The 26,444-nt window shown below is 45.6% G+C and overlaps 1 protein-coding gene across 1 annotated transcript in view; it reads right to left on the bottom strand.

Moving 5' to 3' along the window:
- Nucleotides 1-18,552, bottom strand: part of LOC120919576 (keratin, type I cytoskeletal 42-like) — a 45,416-nt gene extending 26,864 nt beyond the window's left edge. Inside the window, exon 1 of the mRNA XM_040331789.1 lies at nt 18,070-18,552. Coding sequence (XP_040187723.1) covers nt 18,070-18,480 — 411 coding nt within the window. The 5' untranslated portion in view covers nt 18,481-18,552. The remainder of the gene's footprint in view (nt 1-18,069) is intronic.
- Nucleotides 18,553-26,444: the final 7,892 nt, after the last annotated feature.

The following is a 26,444-nucleotide window of genomic DNA, read 5'->3' as shown; positions in this document are numbered from 1 at the left end:
CTGGCCCACAGTCTTTCCTTAATGGCACCCCTGCCAAGTGTGACCTTCTGTGTTCAAAGTTCAGCAGGGCAGCCGCTACGTACAGACCTTGAAGCTAGAGGAGATAACTCACTATAGTAGTTGTGCCAACTACAGTGATCCCACAGATATGGCACATACTGTACATACTTACATTGGTGCAAGCTGGAGCACTGTAACTATGTAAAAAGTACCTAAACTTACAAAAAAAACATGGTTTGCCAGACAGCTTAGCTTTCTTATAAATGTGGAGAAGAATATAATTAAACACACGCTGAAAGCACAATAATTAACTGGGGTTAATACAGTTAATACTATCAGGAATTGACTGCTAGGGAGTGATGCTGCATCTGTCTCCCGCCGGATCTAAGACTTGAAACCGAGTGATCAATCACCACCAATCGCTTGGTTCTTAGAGCTGGTGACTGTCAGTCACTGTCTCTCTGCTCTGCCCCCCCATGCTCATTGGAGCGATGGGCTGAGGAGGGGGCAGGGGCGGCTGACTCAGGCCCTCAGCAACTCGCTGAGAGGCTGAGTCGGGTGTCGGTTTAAGCATGTGGGTGAATCCCGACTATATGGTTACAATCTTTCCTAAGCCTGCAGCTGGCTCTGTGACATCAGCCGACAACGGGCTTTAGCAGGAAAGTTACAGCCAACGAGCTTTGGCTGTACTTCTCCTTTAATGTACCACCATGCTCTCCTTTTGAAAAACTTCAGACCAGGCTTGGAACAGTTTTAGATGCTTTATTGAAGTTCTCGAGACATCACAAACTCAAAGTAAAAATTCCACAGTCTCATAAATAATGTGCACAAATTCTCCCTAACTAGCTAATCTTTGGCTGCCCAGGCATACCTTTACAGGTAGTAGTCCATATTTAGCAAAGTTCTTGTAGGTGGATTCCCTTTGGGTGGTAGTTGAGGATGGCTCCAGGCTACATTGTCCTCTGGACTGGACCTTCTTTCCTTCCCATGCAGTTCTGCTCACTCCCTAAGCCCGGTCTTCCTTCTGATTTATAGGCTGCACAGGGAGGAGGCAGAACGCAAAAAGCCTAGAAAACCGGCAGACCCAGAATTAACCCTTCTCTACCTGTCTAACGTTAACTCACCAAATAGCACCTGCCTACCGCCGTATTTATCTTAAGCTGGCCATACCTGTACATCAGGGGTCTTCAAACTATGGCCCTCCAGTTGTTCAGGAACTACAATTCCCATCATGCCTAGTCAAGTCTGTTAATGTCAGAGTTTTGCAATGCCTAATTGGATGTGTATTTCCGCAACAGCTGGAGGGCCGTAGTTTGAGGATCCTTGCTGTACATGGATCAAATTACTTCTCTACAATCAACCTGTCGGATAAATGCCAATCTAAAAAAGTGTGGGGAAGTCTCGCTGCTTTTAGAATACAGTGGAACCTTGGATTACGAGCATAATCCATTCCAGGAGAATGCGCATAATCCAAAGCACTCGCATATCCAAAGCGAGTTTCCCCATAGAAGTCAATGGAAATGAAAATAATTTGTTCCGCATTGACTTCAATAGCATGCAATACCGCATGTGGCCAGAGGTGGGGGGGGGGGGCGCCGGAGAGCATTCCAAATGCTCGTAGACAGTGGGGGAGATTCAGATAGAGATACGACGGCGTATTTCCTGATACGCCGTCGTATCTCTGAGATCCGACGGTCGGATCTATGCGACTGATTCATAAGAATCAGTTACGCATAGATCTCCCTTAGATCCGACAGGTGTAAGTGACTTACACCGTCGGATCTTAGGCTGCAATCTCCCGCCGGCCGCTAGGTGGCGCTTAGGTTTTTTACGCGATGAATATGTAAATTCCGATTTCCGCCGATTCAGAAACGAACGCCCGCCCGTCGCTTTTTTTTACGTCGTTTGCGTTCAGCTTTTTCCGGGGTAAACTTACCCCTGCTATATGCGGCGTATCCAATGTTAAGTATGGCCGTCGTTCCCGTGCCGAGTTTTGAATTTTTACGTAAGTCGGATGGACGTAATTTACGTTCACGCCGAAACCAATGACGTCCTAGCGACGTCATTGGGAGCAATGCACGCCGGGAAGATTCACGGACAGCGCATGCGCATTTAAATTGGCGCCTGATTAAAATACTACACTCCCCCTTAGCCGCGGAATTTGAATTCCGCCGGGGGAGTTACGATCCGCCGGAGCAAGTTTCGAGGTAAGTGGTTTCTGAATACTGCACTAGCCTCTCAAATTTGCGCCGGCGGATCGTAAATCAGATAGATTACGCGGATCTAAAGATCCGCTAATCTATCTGAATCTAGCCCACTATTTCCAAACGGCTCCAAACTGTTCCAAACCGTTCCAAATGTAAGCTACATTATGGATACAGGTATGGCATTGATTATTCAGTAGTTTAGAAATTCCTTGATGAATATTTCTTGAATGGTGTCCAAATAAATAAATAAACGTGAATCAATTTAAACTGTGGTTTGCAGTTAATCCCTGTAGCTGTAATAAGATGTCAGTTGAAACATCGAGACCAAGTTGTGATGCTACTATTTAATCATTACAAAGAACCCACACATACCGTCCTCTGTCATGTGTTAGAACACTGCATCTTTTATTACCTTGAACAAATAATTGGATTATAAAAAAACACAACAGTTAAAGCAGTATTAAACCCTTTAGGTTTTAGCTTACCATATTGAGCAAAATAAAATGTAATTCCTCAGTAAACTATTTGTTAAAATTGTTAGGCCAGCACTTGCAGTTTATAAATTTCAATGCTGCTGGCTGCTCAGTGCTGCTTTCCTAAACTTCCAGTTATCACAGGAAAGAGTAACAGTGGACAGTGCAGTCTCTAGCAGTGTTGCCAACCGTCGGTATTCTCATGCACAGGGTGTGCATTCCCTGGTTAACACTGACACACGTCTCAGCCAATCAGGTTCACCGGGTCTGGTTACCGGTCACCTGATTGGCTGAAGCGACATCGAGGGCATCGAGAAGACATTGAGGGAGCATGGAGGAGGATGGCTGACCCAAAAAAAGGTAAGTGTCGGGTGGGAGGGCAAACTGGTGGTATTTTGGGGCAATCTGGCAGTATTTTGGGGCAATTTGGCAGTATTTTATGGGGCAAACTGGCGGCATTTTACGGGACAAACTGGTGGTATTTTTGGGCAGGGCCATCTTAATAGCATCATGGGCCCCTGGGAAAAGTAATGCTATGGGGCCCCTATAAGCTTGCCCCAATGTATGCACCTACTCTCAAGAATGAAAGTACAATATTTCTACTTTACAGCGTGTCACTTGCCACCGTCCAGGCCCGGATTGGCCATAGGGCAAACCGGGCAAATGCCCGGTCGGCCGCGGCCGCTAGGGCCACCAGGCCGCAAGTCCTCGCAGGGCCCAAGAGAGCTGGGCTGCGCTTTAAGCCCGCGCCACTCAGCTCTCCTCTCCGCGGCCGCCCCGCTGTCAGCTACACTCAGCCATCGGCGCCGGGAGGACGGAACAAAAGAGGGAAGAGCTAGATGACACCTACGATACGGCCGCCCGTATTGGTCAGCCGTCGGTGCCGGGGGCGTGACTAAGAATGGGGAGGAGCTAGAGCTGCTGTGTCCAGCCGAGAAAGGTCCCACGATGCCCGCCTTATACTGCACACACAGGATGACAGAAACAGTGAGTACAGCCCCCCTCCTGTAACCTGGATAAAAGGAGCAGAGGGGGCTGCTGCATATAGAACAATCTTCCTCCTGCAGGTCTCGGAAAGGTCCCCCCTGTGCTGTCCACACCCCCCCCTGTGCTGTCCACATCCCCCCCCACCCCTGCGCTGTCCACATTCCCCCCACCCCTGCGCTGTCCACATTCCCCCCACCCCTGCGCTGTCCACATTCCCCCCACCCCTGCGCTGTCCACATTCCCCCCACCCCTGCGCTGTCCACATTCCCCCCCCCCCTGCGCTGTCCACATTCCCCCCACCCCTGCGCTGTCCACATTCCCCCCACCCCTGCGCTGTCCACATTCCCCCCACCCCTGCGCTGTCCACATTCCCCCCACCCCTGCGCTGTCCACATCCCCCCCACCTCTGCGCTGTCCACATTCCCCCCACCCCTGCGCTGTCCACATTCCCCCCACCCCTGCGCTGTCCACATTCCCCCCACCCCTGCGCTGTCCACATCCCCCCACCTCTGCGCTGTCCACATTCCCCCCACCCCTGCGCTGTCCACATTCCCCCCACCCCTGCGCTATCCACATCCCCCACCCCTGCGCTGTCCACATTCCCCCCACCCCTGCGCTGTCCACATTCCCCCCACCCCTGCGCTGTCCACATTCCCCCCACCCCTGCGCTGTCCACATTCCCCCCACCCCTGCGCTGTCCACATCCCCCCCACCCCTGCGCTGTCCACATCCCCCCCACCTCTGTGCTGTCCACACCCCCCCCCCTGTGCTGTCCACACCCCCCCCCCCCTGCTGTCCACATTCCCCCCACCCCTGCGCTATCCACATCCCCCCACCTCTGTGCTGTCCACATTCCCCCCACCCCTGCGCTGTCCACATCCCCCCCACCCCTGCGCTGTCCACATTCCCCCCACCCCTGCGCTGTCCACATTCCCCCCACCCCTGCGCTGTCCACATTCCCCCCACCCCTGCGCTGTCCACATCCCCCCCACCCCTGCGCTGTCCACATTCCCCCCACCCCTGCGCTGTCCACATTCCCCCCACCCCTGCGCTGTCCACATTCCCCCCACCCCTGCGCTGTCCACATCCCCCCCACCTCTGTGCTGTCCACACCCCCCCTGTGCTGTCCACATCCCCCCCCCCCTGCTGTCCACATTCCCCCCACCCCTGCGCTATCCACATCCCCCCCACCTCTGGCGCTGTCCACATTCCCCCCACCTCTGGCGCTGTCCACATTCCCCCCACCCCTGCGCTGTCCACATTCCCCCCACCCCTGCGCTGTCCACATTCCCCCCACCCCTGCGCTGTCCACATTCCCCCCACCCCTGCGCTGTCCACATTCCCCCCACCCCTGCGCTGTCCACATTCCCCCCACCCCTGCGCTGTCCACATTCCCCCCACCCCTGCGCTGTCCACATTCTCCCCACCCCTGCGCTGTCCACATTCTCCCCACCCCTGCGCTGTCCACATTCCCCCCCCCCCTGCGCTGTCCACATTCCCCCCCCCCCCCTGTGCTCTCCACACTCCACATCCCCCCTGTGCTCTCCACACTCCACATCCCCCCCTGTGCTCTCCACACTCCACATCCCCCCCCCCCTGTGCTCTCCACACTCCACATCCCCCCCCTGTGCTCTCCACACTCCACATCCCCCCCCTGTGCTCTCCACACTCCACATCCCCCCCCCCTGTGCTCTCCACACTCCACATCCCCCCCCCTGTGCTCTCCACATCCCCCCCCTGTGCTCTCCACACCCCCCCCCCTGTGCTCTCCACACCCCCCCCCCTGTGCTCTCCACACTCCACATCCCCCCCCTGTGCTCTCCACATCCCCCCCCTGTGCTCTCCACACTCCACATCCCCCCCCCCTGTGCTCTCCACACTCCAAATCCCCCCCCCTGTGCTCTCCACATCCCCCCCTGTGCTCTCCACACTCCACATCCCCCCCTGTGCTCTCCACACTCCACATCCCCCCCTGTGCTCTCCACATCCCACCCCATGTGCTCTCCACATCCCCCCATGTGCTCTCCGCCACCCCCTGTGCTTTCCACATTCCCCCTGTGCTCTCCACATCCCCCTGTGCTCTCCACACTCCACATCCCCCCCTGTGCTCTCCACATCCCCCCCTGTGCTCTCCACACTCCACATCCCCCCTGTGCTCTCCACATCCCCCCCTGTGCTCTCCACATCCCCCCCTGTGCTCTCCACACCCACCCGTGCTCTCCACACCCCCCCCGTGCTCTCCACACCCCCCCGTGCTCTCCACACTCCCCCTGTGCTCTCCACATCCCCCCTGTGCCCTCCACACTCCATATCCCCCCCCCCCCTGTGCTCTCCACATCCCACCTGTGCTCTCCACATCCCACCTGTGCTCTCCACACTCCACATCCCCCTGTGCTCTCCACACTCCACACCCTCTTGTGCTCTCCACACTCCACACCCCCCTTGTGCTCTCCACACTCCACACCCCCCTTGTGCTCTCCACACTCCACATCCCCCTTGTGCTCTCCACACTCCACACCCCCCTTGTGCTCTCCACACTCCACACCCCCCTTGTGCTCTCCACTCTCCACATCCCCCTTGTGCTCTCCACATCCCCCCCCGTGCTCTTCACATCACCCCCTGTGCTTTCCTCATCCCCCCCCATGCTCTCCACGCCCCCCCCATGCTCTGCCCACCCCCTGTGATCTCCACACACACACACCCCCCCCCCCGTGCTCTCCGCCACCTCCCTGTGCTCTCCACCTCCCCCATGCTCTCCGCTGCCCCCCTGTGCTCTCCTCTTCCTCCCTGTGTTCTCTGCCTCACTTGTGCTCTCACCCCAACCCATGTTCTCAAGGTTATTCCCTGTGCTCTCCACCCCCCTATCCTCTTTCCTGGTCCCCCCTTGCCTAACCACACACCTCTTGCGGGATTCCGTCAGGGTGGAGAGTGGGGAAAGGGCCGGTTAACATGTCACGGGCTGCTCAATCCAAAATGCCCGGGCCTATTTTTTATCCCAGTCCGGGCCTGCCACCGTCCCCTGTCACCAGATTCAGCGTGTCACTTGCCTCCCGTCACCAGATTCAGCGTGTTATTTGCCATCGTCACCTGTCACCAAATTCAGCGTGCCACTTGCCACCCGTCCCCTATGACCAGATTCAGCCTGTCACTTACCATTGTCACCTGTCACCAGTTTCAGCCTGTCACTTGCCATCGTCACCTGTCACCAAATTTAGTGTGTCACTTGCCACCCATCCCCTGTCACCAGACTCAGCGTGTCACTTGCCACCTGTCCCCAAATTCAGCGTGACAGGGGACTGGGAATCAGCAGGGTGCTGGGTGACAGTAGGAGACTGGGCATAAGCAGAGGCCTGGGTGACAGCAGGGCAGAGGACTGGGCTACAGCTGGGGACTGGGCGACAGCAGGGGGACTGGGCGACAGCAGGGGGACTGGGTGACAGCAGGGGGACTGGGTGACAGCAGGGGCCCGGGCGACAGCAGGGGACTGGGTGACAGCAGGGGGACTGGGCGACAGCAGGGGGACTGGGCGACAGCAAGGGGACTGGGTGACAGCAGGGGACTGGGTGACAGCAGGGGACTGGGTGACAGCAGGGGACTGGGAATCAGCAGGGGGCTTGGTGACAGCAGGAGACTGGGCATCAGCAGAGGCTTGGGTGACAGCAGGGCAGAGGTCTGGGCGACAGCTGGGGGCACAGTTTGATGGCACAGTGGCGACAACTAATGGCACAGTGGCGACAATTGATGGCACAGTGGCAACAATTGATGGCACAGTGGCGAAAATTAATGGCACAGTGGCTGCGTTTGATGGCACAGTGGCGACAGTTGATGGCACAGTGGCGACAATTGATGGCACAGTGGCTGCGTTTGATGGCACAGTGGCGACAATTGATGTTTTTTTTTTTTTTTTTTCATTTGTTTGCGCCCCCCCCCCCCAAAAATGTTGAGCACCAGCCGCCACTGGCACAGAAAATCATATTGCAGTAAGAGAATTACAGCATGCGTGGCTAACAATAATGAGCAAGACATAAGCATTGCCCGTCATTGACAACTTTTTGAAAGCATTCCATTGAAACATGAAAAAAGGGCCGTAAGGTTCTGAAGAAGCTTCATATTGGTTGTCGTCTCTCAAAGGTGATTGTAGTGCAAAGTGTTTGGAAAATACAGGATGACAGATAATTACCACCCTTTGTACACACCAACTATTTCCAGTTTTGATGACCATATAAGGTTACAGGTGCTGAGAAAAAGGGCGCGGTGCTAAACGTGGAAAGAGATCGCGCACTTCTTATCCTTTACATTCCTTCCAGGTTTTATCTGCATACACTGTGTATCATTTACACCCATAAACGGTAAATGTATATCTGCTTTTTTTTTATTATGTTTTATCAGTATGTATAGTAACTATTACCCTTCAGCTGTCCATCACCTAGAACAGAATTGAGGCATTATTTAATCATTTGACCTCTGGAAGATTTACCCCCTTCTTGACCAGGCCATTTTTTGTTATAATGCACAGCGTTACTTTAACGGACAATTGCGCGGTCGTGCGTTGTTGTACTCAAATAAAATGTATGTCCTTTGTTTCCCACAAGCAGAGCTTTTATTAGTGGTAATTGTTCACCTCTACATTTTTTTTCTTTTTTTTTTGCGCTATAAACCAAAAAGGCTTCCGATTTTGAAAAAAACAAAAAAAAATCTACTTTTTGCTATAAAACATATCCAATAATAATAATAATAATAAAAAAAATATATAAAATTTATAAAATTATATCAAATATATAAAATTTCTTCATAAATCTAGACCAATATGTATTCTGCTACATATTTTTGGTTAAAAAAAAATCACAATAAGCGCATATTGATTGTTTTGCGCAAAAGTTATAGGGCCAGATTCACGTATCGGGGCGTATCTTTGTGCGGGCGTAGCGTATCCTATTTACGCTACGCTACGCTCCTATAGACAGGCAAGTGCAGTATTTACAAAGAACTTGCGCCCTAAGTTACGGCGGCGTAGCATAAATGGGCCGGCGTAAGCGCGCCTAATTCAAAGTAGGCTGGTAGGGGGCGTGTTGTATGCTAATGAATCGTGACCCCACGTAAATGACATGCCTTACGAACGGCGCATGCGCTCAGTATCACGTCAAATTTTGTCCCTAAGTTACGCCGGCTCAATGTTTAGTCGACGTGAACCTAACCTACGCCAATCCCCATTCACGGACGACTTACGCAAACGACGTAAAATACGATGCTGTTCCGACGTTTCCGACGTCCATACCTAACATGACTTACCCCTGCTTTATGAGGGGTAAATTTACGCCGGTCGTATGCCTTACGTAAACAGCGTATTTTAATACGCCGGGTGCAAGTACGTTTGTGAATCGGCGTATCTAGCTCATTTGCATATTCGACGCGGAAATATATGGAAGCGCCCCTATCGGCCAGCGTAAATATGCACCCCAAGATACGACGGCGTAGGAGACTTACGCCGCTGGTATCTTGGCAACAGAGAGTATCTGATTCTATGAATCAGGCGCACAGATACGACGGCACAGATTCGGACTTACGACGGCGTGCGTGGAGATACGCCGTTGTAAGTCCTTTGAGAATCTGGCCCATAGCGTCTACAAATGATGGGATATTTTAATTTGCTTTTTTTAATATTTTATTTTTTTACTAATAATGGCGGCGATCAGCAACTTATAGCAGGACTGTGATATTGCGGTGGAAAGTTGGACACTAACTGACACTTTTTGGGAACCAGTGCCACTAATACAGTGATCAGTGCTAAAAATATGCACTGTCACTGTACTAATTACACTGGCTGTGAAGGGGTTAACATCAGGGGTGGTCAAAGCATTAACTGTGTGCCTAGCCAGTGTTTTACTCTACTGTGTGAGGTGCATTTAATAGGGGAAGAGATTGAATTCATTCTCTGCTTTGCAGAGACACATATTCCATCCCTTCCCCCCTGTCAGAATAGCAACCTACCTTGTTTACATGGACAGATTGCAGTTCTGTCTCTCTGCCTAATGATTGATGGGTGCACCCGCCGATTGGCCTCTGCTGTGTGAAATCACACTGGAAGTGAGCCACTGGCAGCGCGTATGCGTGCCCCCCTACAGGGCTTTAGGGTGTCAGCATACCAAGACATTTTGGACAATTTCATGCTCCCAACTTTGTAGGAACATTTTGGGGATGGCCCCTTCCTGTTCCAACATGACCAGTGCATAAATCAAGGACCATAAAGACATGGATGAGCAAGTTTGGGGTGGAGGAACTTGACTGGCCTGCACAGAGTCCTGACCTCAACCCGACAGAACACCTTTGGGTTGAATTACAGCAGAGACTGCGAGCCAGGCCTTCTCGACCAACATCAGTGCCTGACCTCACAAATGCGCTTCTGGAAGAATAGTCAAACATTTCCATAGACACACTCCTAAACCTTGTGGACAGACTTCCCAGAAGAGTTGAAGCTGTTATAGCTGCAAAGGATGGGCCAAATCAATATTGAACCCTACAGACTAAGACTGGGATGCCATTAAAGTTTATTAGGTAGATTCAGAAAGAGTTAGGCCGGCTTATCTACAGATAAGCCGACCTAACTCTGAATCTGCGCCGACCTATGTTTAAGTGTATTCTCTAACAGAGATACACTTAAACATATCTAAGATACGACGGCTTGCGCCGTCCTATCTTAGATTGCAATGTTTGTGATGGCGCTAGATGGCGCTTCCATTGCGGCCGGCGTAGATTATGTAAATGAGCGGATACGCCGATTCACGAACGAACGTCAGGCCGACGCAGTACTTTTACGCCATTTACCTAAGAGATAGGCCGTATAAAGTTAGTGCTAGGCTCTAGTGGAATAGTAATGTTAAGTATGGCCGCCGTTCCCGCCGTGAAATTTGAAATTTTTACGTTGTTTGCGTAAGTCGTGCGCGAATCGGGATTTATGTCGTTTACGTCCACGTCGAAATCAATAGGCCCGTACGGCGTACTTAGCCGCAATGCACACTGGGAAATGTAGTCGCCCGGCGCATGCGCAGTGACAAAAACGTCAAAAACGTGAGGTCAAGCCTCATTAGTATGAAACACGCCCCCAACCCATTTGAATTAGACGCCCGCTCGTTTTAGGCTACACCACCGTAAATTAGCAGGTAAGTATATTGAGAATCATTACTAGCCTAGCTAGGCTACGCCGCCCTAAAGTTAATCCATTGTACCTGAATCTACCTTTAGTGGAATAGTAATGTTAAGTATGGCCGCCGTTCCCGCCGCACAATTCGAAATTTTTACGTCGTTTGCGTAAGTCGTCCGCGAATCGGGATTTACGTCGTTTACGTCCACGTCGAAATCAATAGGCCCGTACGGCCTACTTAGCTGCAATGCACACTGGGAAATGTAGTCGCCCGGCGCATGCGCAGTGACAAAAACGTCAAAAACGTGAGGTCAAGCCTCATTAGTATGAAACACGCCCCCAACCCATTTGAATTAGACGCCCGCTCGTTTTAGGCTACACCACCGTAAATTAGCAGGTAAGTATATTGAGAATCATTACTAGCCTAGCTAGGCTACGCCGCCCTAAAGTTAATCCATTGTACCTGAATCTACCTTTAGTGGAATAGTAATGTTAAGTATGGCCGCCGTTCCCGCCGCACAATTCGAAATTTTTACGTCGTTTGCGTAAGTCGTCCGCGAATCGGGATTTACGTCGTTTACGTCCACGTCGAAATCAATAGGCCCGTACGGCCTACTTAGCTGCAATGCACACTGGGAAATGTAGTCGCCCGGCGCATGCGCAGTGACAAAAAACGTCAAAAACGTGAGGTCAAGCCTCATTATCATGAAACACGCCCCCCCCCCCCCAACCCATTTGAATTAGGCACCCTTACGCCAGCTCGTTTTAGGCTACACCGCCGTAAATTAGCAGGTAAGTATATTGAGAATCATTACTAGCCTAGCTAATTTACGGCGGTGTAGCCTAAACAGGCTAGGCTACGCCGCCCTAAAGTTAATCCATTGTACCTGAATCTACCTATGTGTGCGTGTAAAGGCAGGCGTCCCAATAGTTTGGGTAAAATAGTGTAGATTAAAGCCTCGTACACACGATCAGTCCATCCGATGAGAACGGTCTGAAGGACCGTTGTGATCGGTTAACCGATGAAGCTGACTGATGGTCCGTCACGCCTACACACCATCGGTTAAATAACCGATCGTGTCAGAACGCGGTGACTTAAAACACAACGACGTGCTAAAAAAAAAGGAAGTTCAATTTTTCCAAGCATGCATCGACTTGAGCATGCATGGATTTTTAACCGATGGTCGTGCCTACTAACGATCATTGTTGACCTATCCATCGGTTAACTTTAAAACAAGTTGCCTTTTTTTTAACTGATGGTTAACTAACCGATGGCGCCCACACACGATTGGTTTTGACCGATGAATATGGTCCATTAGACCGTTGTCCTCTGGTTAACCTATCGTGTGTACGAGGCCTAAAATGAATAGAACCCAGTCACCAACGGTTTTCCTTTCGGTTTACTTGGTATATACGGGCATTGCCAAGATTTTTGATCGGCAAATACTCATGTTTATAGAGTACAGATTGTTTGAACAGTCCAAATATTGCTGCCATAAATTTATAAGAGCAATAAATAACAAAGCCAAATCTTTTATTATGAGATGTAATGCTCAAATGCCCAAATTGCTCCTGATTGGGTGATATGGGCAATACAGAATTTTTATTTCCATTTTGTCCAGGAACAGAACCTAATCCAAAACTTTGCAAATCTATCAACGTTATTCCTGTAAAGAATAGTAATTAACGGGATTCAGACGGATATCAGTTACTGGCTGTATTGTCAAATAAAAGTTAATCTGTGATTGGCTGCTCTGGGTCACCATTATTGATTAATGATCATTATTGCTCCACTATAATCAAGCAAAGAGCAACGCAAAGTAACCCGAGGCAGCCAATCAGCTTGCATTTTTCAGGTGTATGACTGCACTGAGTGTATAGAAAATGAAATCGAATTGCTTGCTCTGGGGTGCAGCACTTTGCAATGCCTTTAAAGGGGCTGTAGAGGATTAAATTATATATTTTTTTAAATAACAAAAATGTTATACTTACCTACACTGTGCAGTTTGTTTTGCACAGAGTGGCCCCGGTCCTCGTTTTCTGAGGTCCCTCGCCGGCTATCTCGGCTCCTCCTCGCGTCAGCTAACACCCTTCATGGGAAGCGCTCTCCCAAGGGGGTTAGCTTGCGGGCGCGCTCCTGTGATACCGCCGACTGTATCACTCGGCCCCGCCCACTGGCTCCCCGTGTCAATGGTTTGATTGACAGCAGCGGGAGCCAATGGATGCGCTGCTATCAATCACCCAATGAATGAGCGGAAAAGCCCGGTCGAGATGCCTGCTCATTCACGGCGCGGGACTTTCTGGGGGTTAAGGGAGGTAAACGGGGCTTGGCGGGGGGCCGGACAACATCAGATGTTTTTTCACCTCAATGCATAAAATGCATTAAGGTGAAAAAACATGAACCTTTGCAACCCCTTTAACTATAAACCTTTAACATTGTATCTTTTAATGCATCTGTAATCCTACATAAGAACACAAGGTCGCACAAAAACCTGTGTGTTGTTCCCACATTTTGCTGCGGCATGCTACGCGCACCACCCTACTACTCTCCTTGGGGCACCCAAAGGTGTCCCAGGCTGCTAAAGTGTTTGAGTTTGGCTTGAAGAAAAGGTGGCAACCCAATACATAGGCCTGTGCTGGGGATGGATGCTCCCTTAGGCACCCATTTGTGCCATCCACCCCAACATTGTTGGGTGCTAAATTGTTGTGCATTAGTTGTAGTGGCCACCTGCACTATCCCAACGCTTTACAAACTACAGTGGAACCTTGGATTACGAGCATAATCCATTGAAGTCAATCGAAATGAAAATAATTTGTTCCGCATTGACTTCAATGGCATGCAATACCGCATGTGGCCAGAGCTGGGGGTACCAGAGAGCCTCGCACAGACCTGAGGACAGCTCGGCTGATCTCAGTAAACCTCAGAAAGGCTCGGGAACTGAGTATTTCCGTGTCTTTCCGGGGATTTCCGAACAGCGCCATTTGGCTCCGCTCGGCTCCGGCGCCCCCCCCCCTCAGGCCAAACACGGTACTGCACACCGCTTTGGAATGAATCCTGCTCGTTTTGTGAGACAACACACACAAACAGAGTTAAGATTTTTTTAATTACAGTGCTCGTATTGCAAAACACTCGTTAACCACATTACTCGCAATCCGAGGTTCCACTGTATATAAATCCTATATACCGGTAATAATAATAATAATAGAAACCAATTGTGCTTTGCAGCCCAGGGGAAGAACATACTCAGGGATGAACATGCACTGAGGATGGAGTGTCCAGTATAGACACCTTGGCCTCAGTGCCTTAGTCCACCGTGCCTTCATGAGTGGCGTTATGGGCAGCACCACTCTGAGTGTACACTGTTATTTGTAGGTTATGCTTATACAGTACGAAAATACAGTAAAACCTTGGTTTGAGAGTAACTTTGTTTGAGAGTGTTTTGCAAGACAAGCAAATTTTTTTAATAAATGTTGATTTGATATACAAGTGATGTCTTGATATACAAGTAGCGTCACCTCACAACAGGGTATACAAGAGAAGAGAGGTAGCAATATGGTTACATTTAATGAAGGTACAATATTTAGCAACATATTGCTACACTTAGAGGCTCCTCTCTTCTCTTTTATACTCCTGCTGGATTTTTCTTCTAATCCCATTGGGGAGTCATAGGCCCATCAGTTGTGGAACGATTGATTTTAGTTTCCATTATATCTTATGGGGAAATTTGCTTTGATATACAAGTGCTTTGGATTACAAGCATGTTTCAGGAATATGCTCGCAATCCAAGGTTTTACTGTGTCCCGAACTTGAAATTATAAAAAGGAATGTAAAATTTGACTTGCCTCAAAATGTGATGATCCCCCTGCTTAGATTGTATCTCAAGAGGGGCTCAAGTGTATTGTGCCCTATAATATGCTGTACCATCGCCTATGGCAGATATCCAGAACCAAAAATGCAAAGCTGGGAATAAAAAAGGCATGCCATATGAAACAGATCAATAGAAATGATCCTGAAACCTTTCCAGAATATTTGGGCACCACCCATGACTAGCTAAATGACGGTGGGGTAAGGACAACTGCTAGCCATAGCACCTCCTGCTGTTATATTGAAATAGAGATAATGGAGTATACAGTATACAGCCATGTGAACCCTTAGAGCATAAGTGTGTGCACAGGGTGTGCCAGGTGTGCCCGGGCACACCCTAATCACCCTGTTCTGGGCAGATTCCCTCAGTCCCCAGTCCCTTGCTTTGTCTCAAAAACGAGACATCAGGGGCTTGTTTAGACCCCTGATATTTCACCAAAGCCCCCAATTGGGCACCTAAAAGAAATTGCAAAAAATAATAATAAAAAAAATTGTATAAACATATTATAAAAAAGAATGCAATTGTAAAAATGTAATAATAAAAATATCTAAGAAAATAAACTACTGACATCAACCTCTGCCCTACTGACATTGTCCACTGCTCTACCGACGCTGTCCATTGCCCTATATACCGGTATTTATACACACACACGTGTTTGAGTCTTGGGGTGCTCACCCTAATAAACATTCATTTCGGAATTTCATTTTCGTCCGAAAAATACATTTATTTAGTTACTCCTGAAATTCGTTATTATTTATTTTGTTTCGTTACAAAATGCATTTGTCCGAAAATCTGAGTTAATTAAGGTCAAATCTGTCACTGAAGGCTTATGGTGTCTGTCGAATGTTCTAAGAAGATTCAACGGAGCAGCTTAACTGTACGTTGAATCGTACATTTCCGGTCAAATGTTCCGCCTACAAGCTATAGAAAAATTATAATGTTGTATGATACTAGTAATAATAATATTTTATACATTTTATAAACCAACATTCAAATTCTTCTATAGCCTATGGGCCGAGCATTTGACCAGAAATTTACGATTGCGGCGTCGTACAGTTTAGCTGCTTGTCGAATCTTCTTAGAACTTCCGACAGACACCATAAGCCTTCAATGACAGATTCAACGTTTGTATGTTTTTCACTGCTTCGTCGAATCTTCGTCGTTCATGTCGAATGGTCTACCCCAACACTGTCTCTATAATGTTGAATCTTTTCTCTCTATGTCGAATCTTTCCTCTCTATGTAGAATAATCTTGGACTAATAGAGTTAGGTTAGGCACATGCGACGGCAGATTCGATAGACACAAATTGCTATTGTCAGCCTCATGTCGAATCTCCTATCTATATCGAACTGTTGTAGCAACGAAAACGAAAATAAAGCATTTTTTTATGTCGGATCTTTCGGATTTCGGATTCTGCGCATTCGTTTTTGTTTGTTAAAATTCTTGAAATCTGGATAAAAATGCATTTGGACGAAATCGAATGCACATGTCTACACCCTAATGCAATAGGCTGCACACACCAATGCCTTAGGCCTTGTACACACGATCAGTCTAAACCGGTGAAAACGGACTGAAGTTCAGTTTCATCGGTCCAAACCGACCGTGTGTGGGCCCCATCGGTCCCTTATCCTTCGATCGCAAAATTTAGAACTTGCTTTAAAATTGAACCGATGGACGCCTAACCGATAGGTCAAAACCGATGGTTAGTACGCAAAAGCATCGGTTCCAAACCCGGGCATGCTCAGAATCAAGTCGACGCATGCTTGGAAGCATTGAACTTCGTTTTTTTCAGCACGTCGTTGTGTTTTACGTCACCGCGTTGGACTCGATTGGTTTTTGAACTGATGATGTGTAGGCACATCAGACCATCAGTCAGCTTCATCGGTTAACCGATGAAACTGAACTTCAGTCTGTTTTCATCAGTTTGGACTGATCGTGTGTACAGGGCCTTAGAGTAGCTCACAGATATTCTCAGCCCTTCTGACAAACCATCCTTCAGGTATTTTCAAGAATTTCCAGATCCCAGGTCCAGATCACCCTACCAACTTTGGTTGAAAAGCTGCATTCAGCTAAATGGCTTGATTTCCATAAACCAAAAGCAAGTAAAAGAGAGAAAACAAAGACTAGAAATTAACAACATACTGCACCTCTTCCTACAAAGACAATACCCACTACCCTGGTCCACAAAAAAAAACCTTATGCAAATACTAGATTCCTGAGAACCTGGTATTTTCTAGAGTTATATGTGATAGCAGTTGGTCTCCAGGCCACTCAGAGACTGAGCACTGTGAAGGGCATAAAGTACATGTGTACATGTTCCCCATACCTGAAAACGTTTGATTTTTCACTGGGGCTCCAGCAACTGAAGAGGGTTTTGGGGACTCCTGTAAAGGGGGGGGGGGGGGGTCAGGTATCTTCAAGGTTACAGTTTGCTTTGTTTACCTTTGATAAAGTTTTATCCTAGGGGACTCAGTTGACCTTCATTTTGATGTGATAAATAGACCTCCGTACAAATGTACTTGAATGCCCAAGGTGGCATATTGCTCTAGACCAGGGTTAGGCAACCTCTGCCCTCCAGCTGTTTTGAAACTACAAGTCCCATGATACATTGCAAGACCCTGACAACCAAAGACATGACTCCTAGAGGCAGAGGCATGATGGGATTTGTAGTTTTACCAGAGCTGGAGTGCCGAGGTTGCCTACCTCTGTGACCTCGATGCGATTTTAAGAAAAATACGTTTTAGAAAAAAAATTACTTGGTTTAACTAATCTTTTTGGGGCATATCAATTCTTCATGGTCTGCATAATTGAGGTGTGGAAGGGGTGTGCCCTTTACTTGCATAGTTTGTATTGAAAGGTGCGCCTTTTCGTGTCTCAGAAAGTTGGGAAGTATGGTTTACTTTAATAATAATAATAATAATAATAATTAATAAATTAACAGATTGCAAAACTGGGTGCGCTTTTCAGTAAACCATAGCAACCAAAAATTGAGAATTTGGGGATTGGTAAAACGTTTATTCTTTTTTTGGCTGCTTTGGACTAATACCCTTTACACATAGCATTTTGCACTATGTAATGAAATAAGTCAGGCTCTCTAGACACAAGTAAATTAAAAAAACTTAAAATGAACATAACATAATGTGATGTCTGCACTAGACAATTTACTGCTAATTAATAATTAATATATTATACCCAGTAGCTAGCCGCATGATGCCAAAATCAACACAACAAACGTGAAAAGACTTTCTTTGTTTCACATTATATGTCTATTGTGGTTGAAGTAAAGAAAGATGATGATCAATGGGTGTGTTCCTTAATGGATGCTATTGTAAATTATTATTTTCTTTTTAAAATTAAAAATCAACATGACTGGAGAATTTAGTCATTATGGTGTTACCTGATTTTTCAGGCCCTCAATTGTCTGGTAGTAGTTATTGTAGTCGCGTTCTACAAAACCGGTATTCTTGACATGCCATTCTTTGATGCGTAGTTCAATCTCCGAGTTGGCCTTCTCCAAGGATCGTACTTTGTCCAGATAGGTTGCCAGGCGGTCATTCAGGTTCTGCATTGTCTCCTTCTCATTCCCGGAAAGCAGAACATCGCTGTTAGTGTTGAGCTGGAGGCTGCTGCTGTAGCCACCTGAGCCATAACTTGGACCTGTGGAAATTTTGGTGCCATATCCTCCAGCACCACCGTAGACACTGCCAGCGTATCTTGTGCTGACCACCTTATTGTAGCCTCCTCCAGACAAAATTGGGGATCTATCGATAGAACCCATCCTCTTGTATTGGACGTGGCTGTAGGACATGATGGCTATCTGTTGACTGGCAAGTGAATGTGGACCTGGCCAAGGTGTGCAGTGTGGAATATGAACGTTGCGTGTATAACTCTTTATATATACAGGAACTACTGCACCTCCTAGGCTTGTAAAAGTTCACTTTGCCTTCTTTTGCTGATAAGAAAGGTATGAAAATACTAGGCAAATATAACCTTTGAGTCCCATTAATTCTACTTGCTTGCTTGCTTTCCTATCCAATTACACACCTTGGAAGTCTATTACACACTGTTTTGTGTCCACATTTATTCACAATTGCACTATTCTACAAACAGACCTATAACCTGAATTTTGTTGGTCCTTTATTTATTCCTTACTTCTGCCTTTATGTTTTTTATTTTCTTTTTCTTGCTTTGCTTTTAGGGCTGAACCCAGGCAGCCAGTATGCCTAATAAATTCCTAACTTTATGAATGAAGTTTATTATTAGTAACAGACAATTTTTCTTAAAGAAAAAAGTTAATAATGTAAAAAGTAGCTGTTAATATTATTCATAGCGCATATACAGTGGAACCACAGATTGCGAGTAACGCGGTTAATGAGCGTTTCGCAATACGAGCACTGGGGCGGATTCATCAAGAGATACGACGGCGGATCTCCTGATCCGCCGTCGTATCTGTGAGAGCCAACGGTCGGATCTGTGAGATCCCACGGTCGGAGCTATGCGACTGATTCATAAGAATCAGTTCCGCATAGATCTCCCTTAGATCCGACTGGTGTAAGTGACTTACACCAGTCGAATCTTAGGCTGTAATCTCCCGCCGGCCGCTAGGTGTCGTCGCTTTTTTTTACACGTCGCATATGCAAATGAGGAGAACCGCCGATTCACGTCCGTACGCCCGCCCGTCGCTCTTTTTCAACGTCGTTTGCGTTCGGCTTTTTCCGGCGGATAGCTACCCCTGCTAATATGAGGGGTAGCTAATGTTAAGTATGGCTGACGTTCCCGGGCCGAGTTTTAAATTTGTTACGTCGTTTGCGTAAGTACGTCGGGAAATTCGGATGGCCGTAAGTAACCTAGCCGCCGAAAACAATGACGTCCTAGCGACGTCATTTGGAGCATGCACACTGGGCTTTTTCGCCGGCGGCGCATGCGCAGTTAAATCGGCGTGGGAACACGCCTGATTTAAATTGTACACTCCCCCTAGCCGCGGAATTTGCATTCCGCCGGGGGGAGTTAGGATCCGACGGTGCAATTTGCGAGTTAAGTGCTTTATGAATCATGCACTAGCCTCGCTAAATTGCACCGGCGGATTGTAAAACAGGTAGATCTGGCGGATCTAAAGATCCGCTGATCTACATGAATCTGGCCTACTGTGTTTTTAAAAATCGTAACTCGGTTTGCGAGTGTTGTCTTGCAAAACGAGGACAATTCAGGCCAAAGCGGTGTGCAGTACTGCATTTGGCCTCAGGTCTGGGGGCGTCGGAGCCAAGCAGAGCCGAATGTTGCCGATCGTAGCTGATCGGCGCTGTTCGGAAATGCACGGAAAGGCCAGAGGACAGCGTGGCAAATCTCGGAAACAAAGTCTTACCGAGGTTTGCCAAGGTCAGCCGAGGTGTCCTCTGGCCTTTTCGGCCATTTACGAGGCTCTCCGGCACCTCCCCCGCCTCTGGCCGTATGCGGTGTTGCATGCCATTGAAATCAATGCAGAATTAATTATTTTTGTTTCCATTGACTTCAATTTGCGAAACTCGCTTTGATATGCGAGTACTTTGGATTACGAGCATTCTCCTGGAACGGATTATGCTCATAATCCGAGGTTCCACTGTATATGGTAGCATCAGAGCTGACCATTGCACCTCTTCACCTTCTGACAATTCCATTCTATCCCTACATTGTTTTCTACAGGAAATTAAGGGGGCATGCTTTTGCCACAGTGCTGGGGCAAGATCCTCTGGCACCAAGGCAAAGATGCCAAAGTTCACATGCGAATAGAAAAAAACAACAATAAAGGAGATAAAGGAGTTTGTAAAAACTAAAGGACTAAAGAACTTTAGTGTACTTGTAAACATTTGTGAGACTGAAGGGTATTTTTGATTGCGGAGGAAACATACTATACTATGGGCCAAATTCTGAAAGGGCTTACGACGGCGCAACGCAATGTACGCCGTCGTAAGTCCTAATCTGGGCCGTCGTATCTATGCGACTGATTCTTAGAATCAGTTACGCATAGATATCCATTAGATCTGACAGGCGTAAGGCTCTTACGCTGTCGGATCTTAAATGCATTTATTTTTTCGCCGCTAGGTGTTGCCTCCGTCGTTTTCCCCGTCAAGTATGCAAATTAGCAAAATACGCAAATTCCCGAACGTACGCGCGGTCGACGCAGTGAAGTTACGACGTTTATGTTAGATTTGCGACGCGTAAAGTTGCCCCTGCTATATGAGGGGCAACCAATGTTAAGTATGGCCGTCGTTCCCGCGTTGAAATTTAAAAATTTACGTTGTTTGCGTAAGTTGTCCGTGAATGGGGCTGGACGCCATTTACGTTCACGTTGAAACCAATGACGTCCTTGCGTCATTTAGCGCAATGCACGTCGGGAAATTTTAGGGACGGCGCATGCGCAGTACGTTCGGCGTGGGAACGCGCCTAATTTAAATGCTCTACGCCCCCTACCCGGCTCATTTGAATTAGGCGGGCTTGCGCCGGGGGATTTACCCCAAGCCGCCGCAACTTTACAGGCAAGTTCTTTGTGAATAAAGCACTTGCCTGTTAAACTTGCGGCGGCGTAACGTAAATGACATACGTTACGCCGCCGCAGTTTTACGCCCATCTACGAGAATCTGGGCCTATGTCTCTTCTGCAATAAAATATTTTTACCCTCTACTTTGCGAGTGTTGTCTTGCAAAACGAGCATGATTCAGGCCAAAGCGGTGTGCAGTACCGCATTTGGCCTGAGGTGGGGGGGCGCCAAAGCCGAGCATAGCCGAATGTTGCCGATCGCAACTCTTCTGCGCCGTTTGGAAATGCCCGAGGACAGCACGGCAAATCTCGGGAACAAAGTTATTCTGAGGTTTGCCAAGGTCAGCCGAGGTGTCCTCAGGCCTTTTCAGGCGTTTCCAAGGCTCTCCGGCCCAGAAGAAGCCAGTGACAAGATGTCAACACTGTTGAGGGAGATGTTTGTTGCAATAAAGAGTCTGCCCTCCTCGCATTTATTTTTGTTTTCTGCTTTAGTTCCACTTTGCTAAGGATTAATAAGTTGCGAATGCAGCCCCTCTCATTACAGCTCTAGTGTTTGGTGACGGGGAAATAGTTATTTGACGTCAGACCTACAGCCACACCCCCCTACAGTTGTAAACACACACTAGGTGAAACATAACTCCTTCAGCGCCCCCTGTGGTTAACTCCCAAACTGCAACTGTCATTTTCACAATAAACAATGCAATTGAAATGCATTTTTTGCTGTGAAAATGACAATGGTCCCAAAAATGTGTCAAAATTGTCCGAAGTGTCTGCCATAATGTCGCAGTCACGACATAATGTCGCAGCTGATTGCCGCCATTAGTAGTAAAAAAAAAAAAATAAAAAAAAATGCAATAAAACTATCCCCTATTTTGTAAACGCTATACATTTTGCGCAAACCAACCGATAAACGCTTATTGAGATTTTTTTTACCAAAAATATGTAGAAGAATACGTATCGGCCTAAACTGAGGAAAAACATCGTTTTTTTTATATATTTTTGGGGGATATTTATTATAGAAAAAAGTAAAAAAGATTGCATTTTTTTCAAAATTGTCGCTCTATTTTTGTTTATAGCACAAAAAATAAAAAATGCAGAGGTGATCAAATACCACCAAAAGAAAGCTCTATTTGTGGGAAGAAAAAAACGCAAATTTCGTTTCGGTACAACATTGCATGACCGCGCAATTACCAGTTAAGGCAGCGCAGGGCCAAATTGTAAAAACACCTCTGGGCATTTAGCTGCATATTGGTCCGGGGCTTAAGTGGTTAAGGAGTGTAATTTTAAGGCCATGGGGCCAAATCCTCAAAAGAGATACGACGGAGTAACTGCTGTTACTCCGTCGTATCCCTGGTCCTAACTATGGAACTGATCCACAGAATCAGTTTTCCATAGTTAGGACGAAGATCCGACATGTGTAATTGAATTACACTGTCGGATCTTAGGATGCAGTACCGCATCCGCCGCTGGGGGCATTTTGCGTCGAAATGCCGCCTCGGGTATGCAAATTAGGACTTACGGAGATCCACGAAGCTTTTCAGCTTCGTTTTTTCTCCGTAAGTTATATTTTGCAAACGCAAAATTAGGGCTGCTTTTACAAGGTGTAAACTGTTTACACCTTGTAAAAACAGACCTTTCTTGCTCGCGACGCGATTTTTTTAAAATTTCACATTTTTTTTTGGCGCCGTATCTTTTTTTTTACCCAACGCAACTTTATTGTCCCGTCGCAATCCACAAAGCCCGACGTAACGTAATTTCGCGCTATGCACGTCGGGAAAATGACGTCAAGAGAATGCGCAGTACGGCCGGCGCGGGAGCGCGCCTCATTTAAATGGTAATCGCCCCCTGGAGAAGAGGAATGCCTTGCGCCGGCGGAATTTAAGTTACACCGCTGCAAATTCCCAGGTAAGTGCTTTGTGGATCGGGCACTAACTTGGGAAATTTGCGGCGGTGTAACTTAAATGGAAAAAGTTAAGTTACGCCGCCTGGCTGAGGATTTGGCCCATGGAGTATAATACATAAGAGTGTTGAACAGTCTCACCTAGTATGGTGAAATCTAATCAGTTTTAAAGAAATGCCAAATCAAAGAAAATCATATTTTAAGTGGATATCTTAAATTTCTACCCAGCAAAAAGAATTGTGAGAGTCCTTCTCTTTGAAATACTTATGCCTAGATTCACATACATCGGTGCATTTTTATGGCGCCGTAGCGTATCTTTTTTATGCTACGCCGACGCAGCGCAGAGAGGCAAGCACCGAATTCACAAAGCACTTGCCTCCCAAACAGCGATCGGTTTCCTCGGCGTAAGCTGGCGTAGGTGGAAGTGGGCGTGAGCCATGCTAATGAGGCGTGATCCCATGCAAATGATGGGCCGAGCGCCAGACAAGTACTTAAAACGAACTGCGCATGCGTCGTGTCGTGGACACATCCCAGTGCTCATGCTCAGAATCACGTCGGAACCACTGCCTAAGATACGACGGATCACTGCCTACGGTGTGAACATAACCTACGCCCAGCCATGTTCACGTACTACGTAAACGACGTAAAATACGACGGCTTGTGTTCCCTGGTCCATACCTTTGCATGGGTTGTGCCTCATAGATGGGGAATAACTTTACGCCGGACGTACGACTTACGCAAACCGCGTATATTATGCGCCGGTGCAAGTACGTTCGCGAATCGCTGTATTTCCCTCATTTGCATATTTGAATCGAAAATCAATGGGGCGTCCAGCGTAAATATGCGCCCACGATACGCCGGCATAGGCAAGTTACGTCGGTCGGATGAAGCCTATTTTTAGGCGTATCTTGGTTTTTGGGTCCGGCGCACAGATACGACGGCGCATATTTGCACTTACGCGGCATATCTGTAGATACGTCGGCGTAAGTGCTTTGTGAATCCGGGCCAATATCTGTTGTGTGCACATGGTTGTGCTTTAACAACTTTATTAGGTGAGCCTATTTCTGTTGTGTCTTTGACCTTCTTTGATATAATTGATGCTCCTAGAAGGGTTTCTTTATAGTGAACTCCTGGGTTAATGATCTCAGCAGAAGCCTTTACTGAGCGAACTTTATACCTAAAGCACTAAAGATTTGCAAGTACAAGTGTAAGTCAGACTCTTTCATAGTGAGAGAAGATTCTGATTAGACATGTGCGGTTCGTTTCGTTCTGAACTGAAATGCAAACAAATTTTTATATCCGAATTTCCGAATTACAATAGTAACAAATTTAAAATAACAAAATCTAAATGTCAGCCGAAATTCGAATTCGAAACGTTTTTGAATCAAATTCAAGTCGTTTTCAAATCGAATTTGAATTTCCAAACAGAATAAAATCAAATAGACAATAAAGGAAGAGAGTAGAAAAAAATAAATTAGAATATAAAATAAAAGAATAGAAAAAAATTGAATAGAAAAATATAGAATAGAAAAAAAAAGGGATAGAATAGAAAATAAAAGAATAGCGTATAACAGAACAAAATAGAATATAAAATAAAATAAAAGAATAGAATAAGATAGAATATAAAATAAAGGAAAGAATAGAATAGAATAAAAAATAGAAAATAATATAATAAAATAGAAAGAATATACCCATCTTCTGAAATTCTAATTTTGAATATAATAGAATAAAATACAATAGAAAATAAAAGAACATAATAAAATAGAATAGAAAATAAAGGAAAGAATAGAATAGAATAAAAATAGAAAAGAATAGAATAAAATAGAAAGAATATAACCATCTTCTGAAATTCTAATTTTAAATATAATAAAATAGAATAGAAAATAAAAGCACATAATAAAATATAATAGAAAATAAAGGATAGAATAGAATAAAAAATAGAAAAGAATATAATAAAATAGAAAGAATATAACCATCTTCTGAAATTCTAATTTTGAATATAATAGAATAAAATAGAATAGAAAATAAAAGAACAGAATAAAATAGAAAATAAAGGAAAGAATAGAATAGAATAAAAAATAGAAAAGAATATAATAAAATAGAAAGAATATAACCATCTTCTGAAATTCTAATTTTGAATATAATAGAATATAATAAAATAGAATAGAAAATAAAAGAACAGAATAAAATAGAATAGAAAATAAAGGAAAGAATAGAATAGAAAAAATAGAAAAGAATATAATAAAATAGAAAGAATATAACCATCTTCTGAAATTCTAATTTTGAATATAATAGAATAGAATAAAATAGAATAGAAAATAAAATAAAATAATAAAATAGAATAGAAAATAAAGGAAAGAATAGAATAGAATAAAACATAGAAAAGAATATAATAAAATAGAAAGAATATAACCATCTTCTGAAATTCTAATTTTGAATATAATAGAATAAAATAGAATAGAAAATAAAAGAACAGAATAAAATAGAAGAGAAAATAAAGGAAAGAATAGAATAGAATAAAAAAAAATAGAAAAGAATATAATAAAATAGAAAGAATATAACCATCTTCTGAAATTCTAATTTTGAATATAATAGAATAAAATAGAATAGAAAATAAAAGAACAGAATAAAATAGAATAGAAAATAAAGAATAGAATAGAATAAAAAATAGAAAAGAATATAATAAAATAGAAAAAATGTAACCATCTTCTGAAATTCTAATGTTGAATATAATAGAATAGAAAAAAATAGAATAGAAAATAAAAGAACATAATAAAATAGAAAATAAAGGAAAGAATAGAATAGAATAAAAAATAGAAAATAATATAATAAAATAGAAAGAATATAACCATCTTCTGGAATTCTAATTTTGAATATAATAGAATAGAATAGAAAATAAAAGAACAGAATAAAATAGAAAATAAAGGAAAGAATATAATAGAATAAAAAATAGAAAAGAATATAATAAAATAGAAAGAATATAACCATCTTCTGAAATTCTAATTTTGAATAGAATAGAATAGAATAAAATAGAATTGAAAATAAAAGAATGAAATAAAATTGAAAATAAAGGAAAGAATAGAATAAAAAATAGAAAAAAATATAATAAAATAGAAAGAATATAGCGTATTTATCGGCGTATACCGCGCACTATTTTGCCCTGAAAATCAGGGCAAAATCGTGGGTGCGCGATATACGCCGATACCCCGCTTTCCCGCCATGAGTTTGAATACTGCGCCCGCATATAGCGAGCGCAGTACACTCGTGAATCTTCGGCCAGTCTCGGCGCCTCTCGTACTGACGTCCTGAGCGTACAGGACGTCAGTGCGAGAGGCGCCCGAGCCTGCCCGAAGATTCAC

Source organism: Rana temporaria, chromosome 12, assembly GCF_905171775.1.
Source record: "Rana temporaria chromosome 12, aRanTem1.1, whole genome shotgun sequence".
Classification (NCBI taxonomy): domain Eukaryota; kingdom Metazoa; phylum Chordata; class Amphibia; order Anura; family Ranidae; genus Rana; species Rana temporaria.
This window is presented reverse-complemented; position numbering and strand designations above follow the sequence as displayed.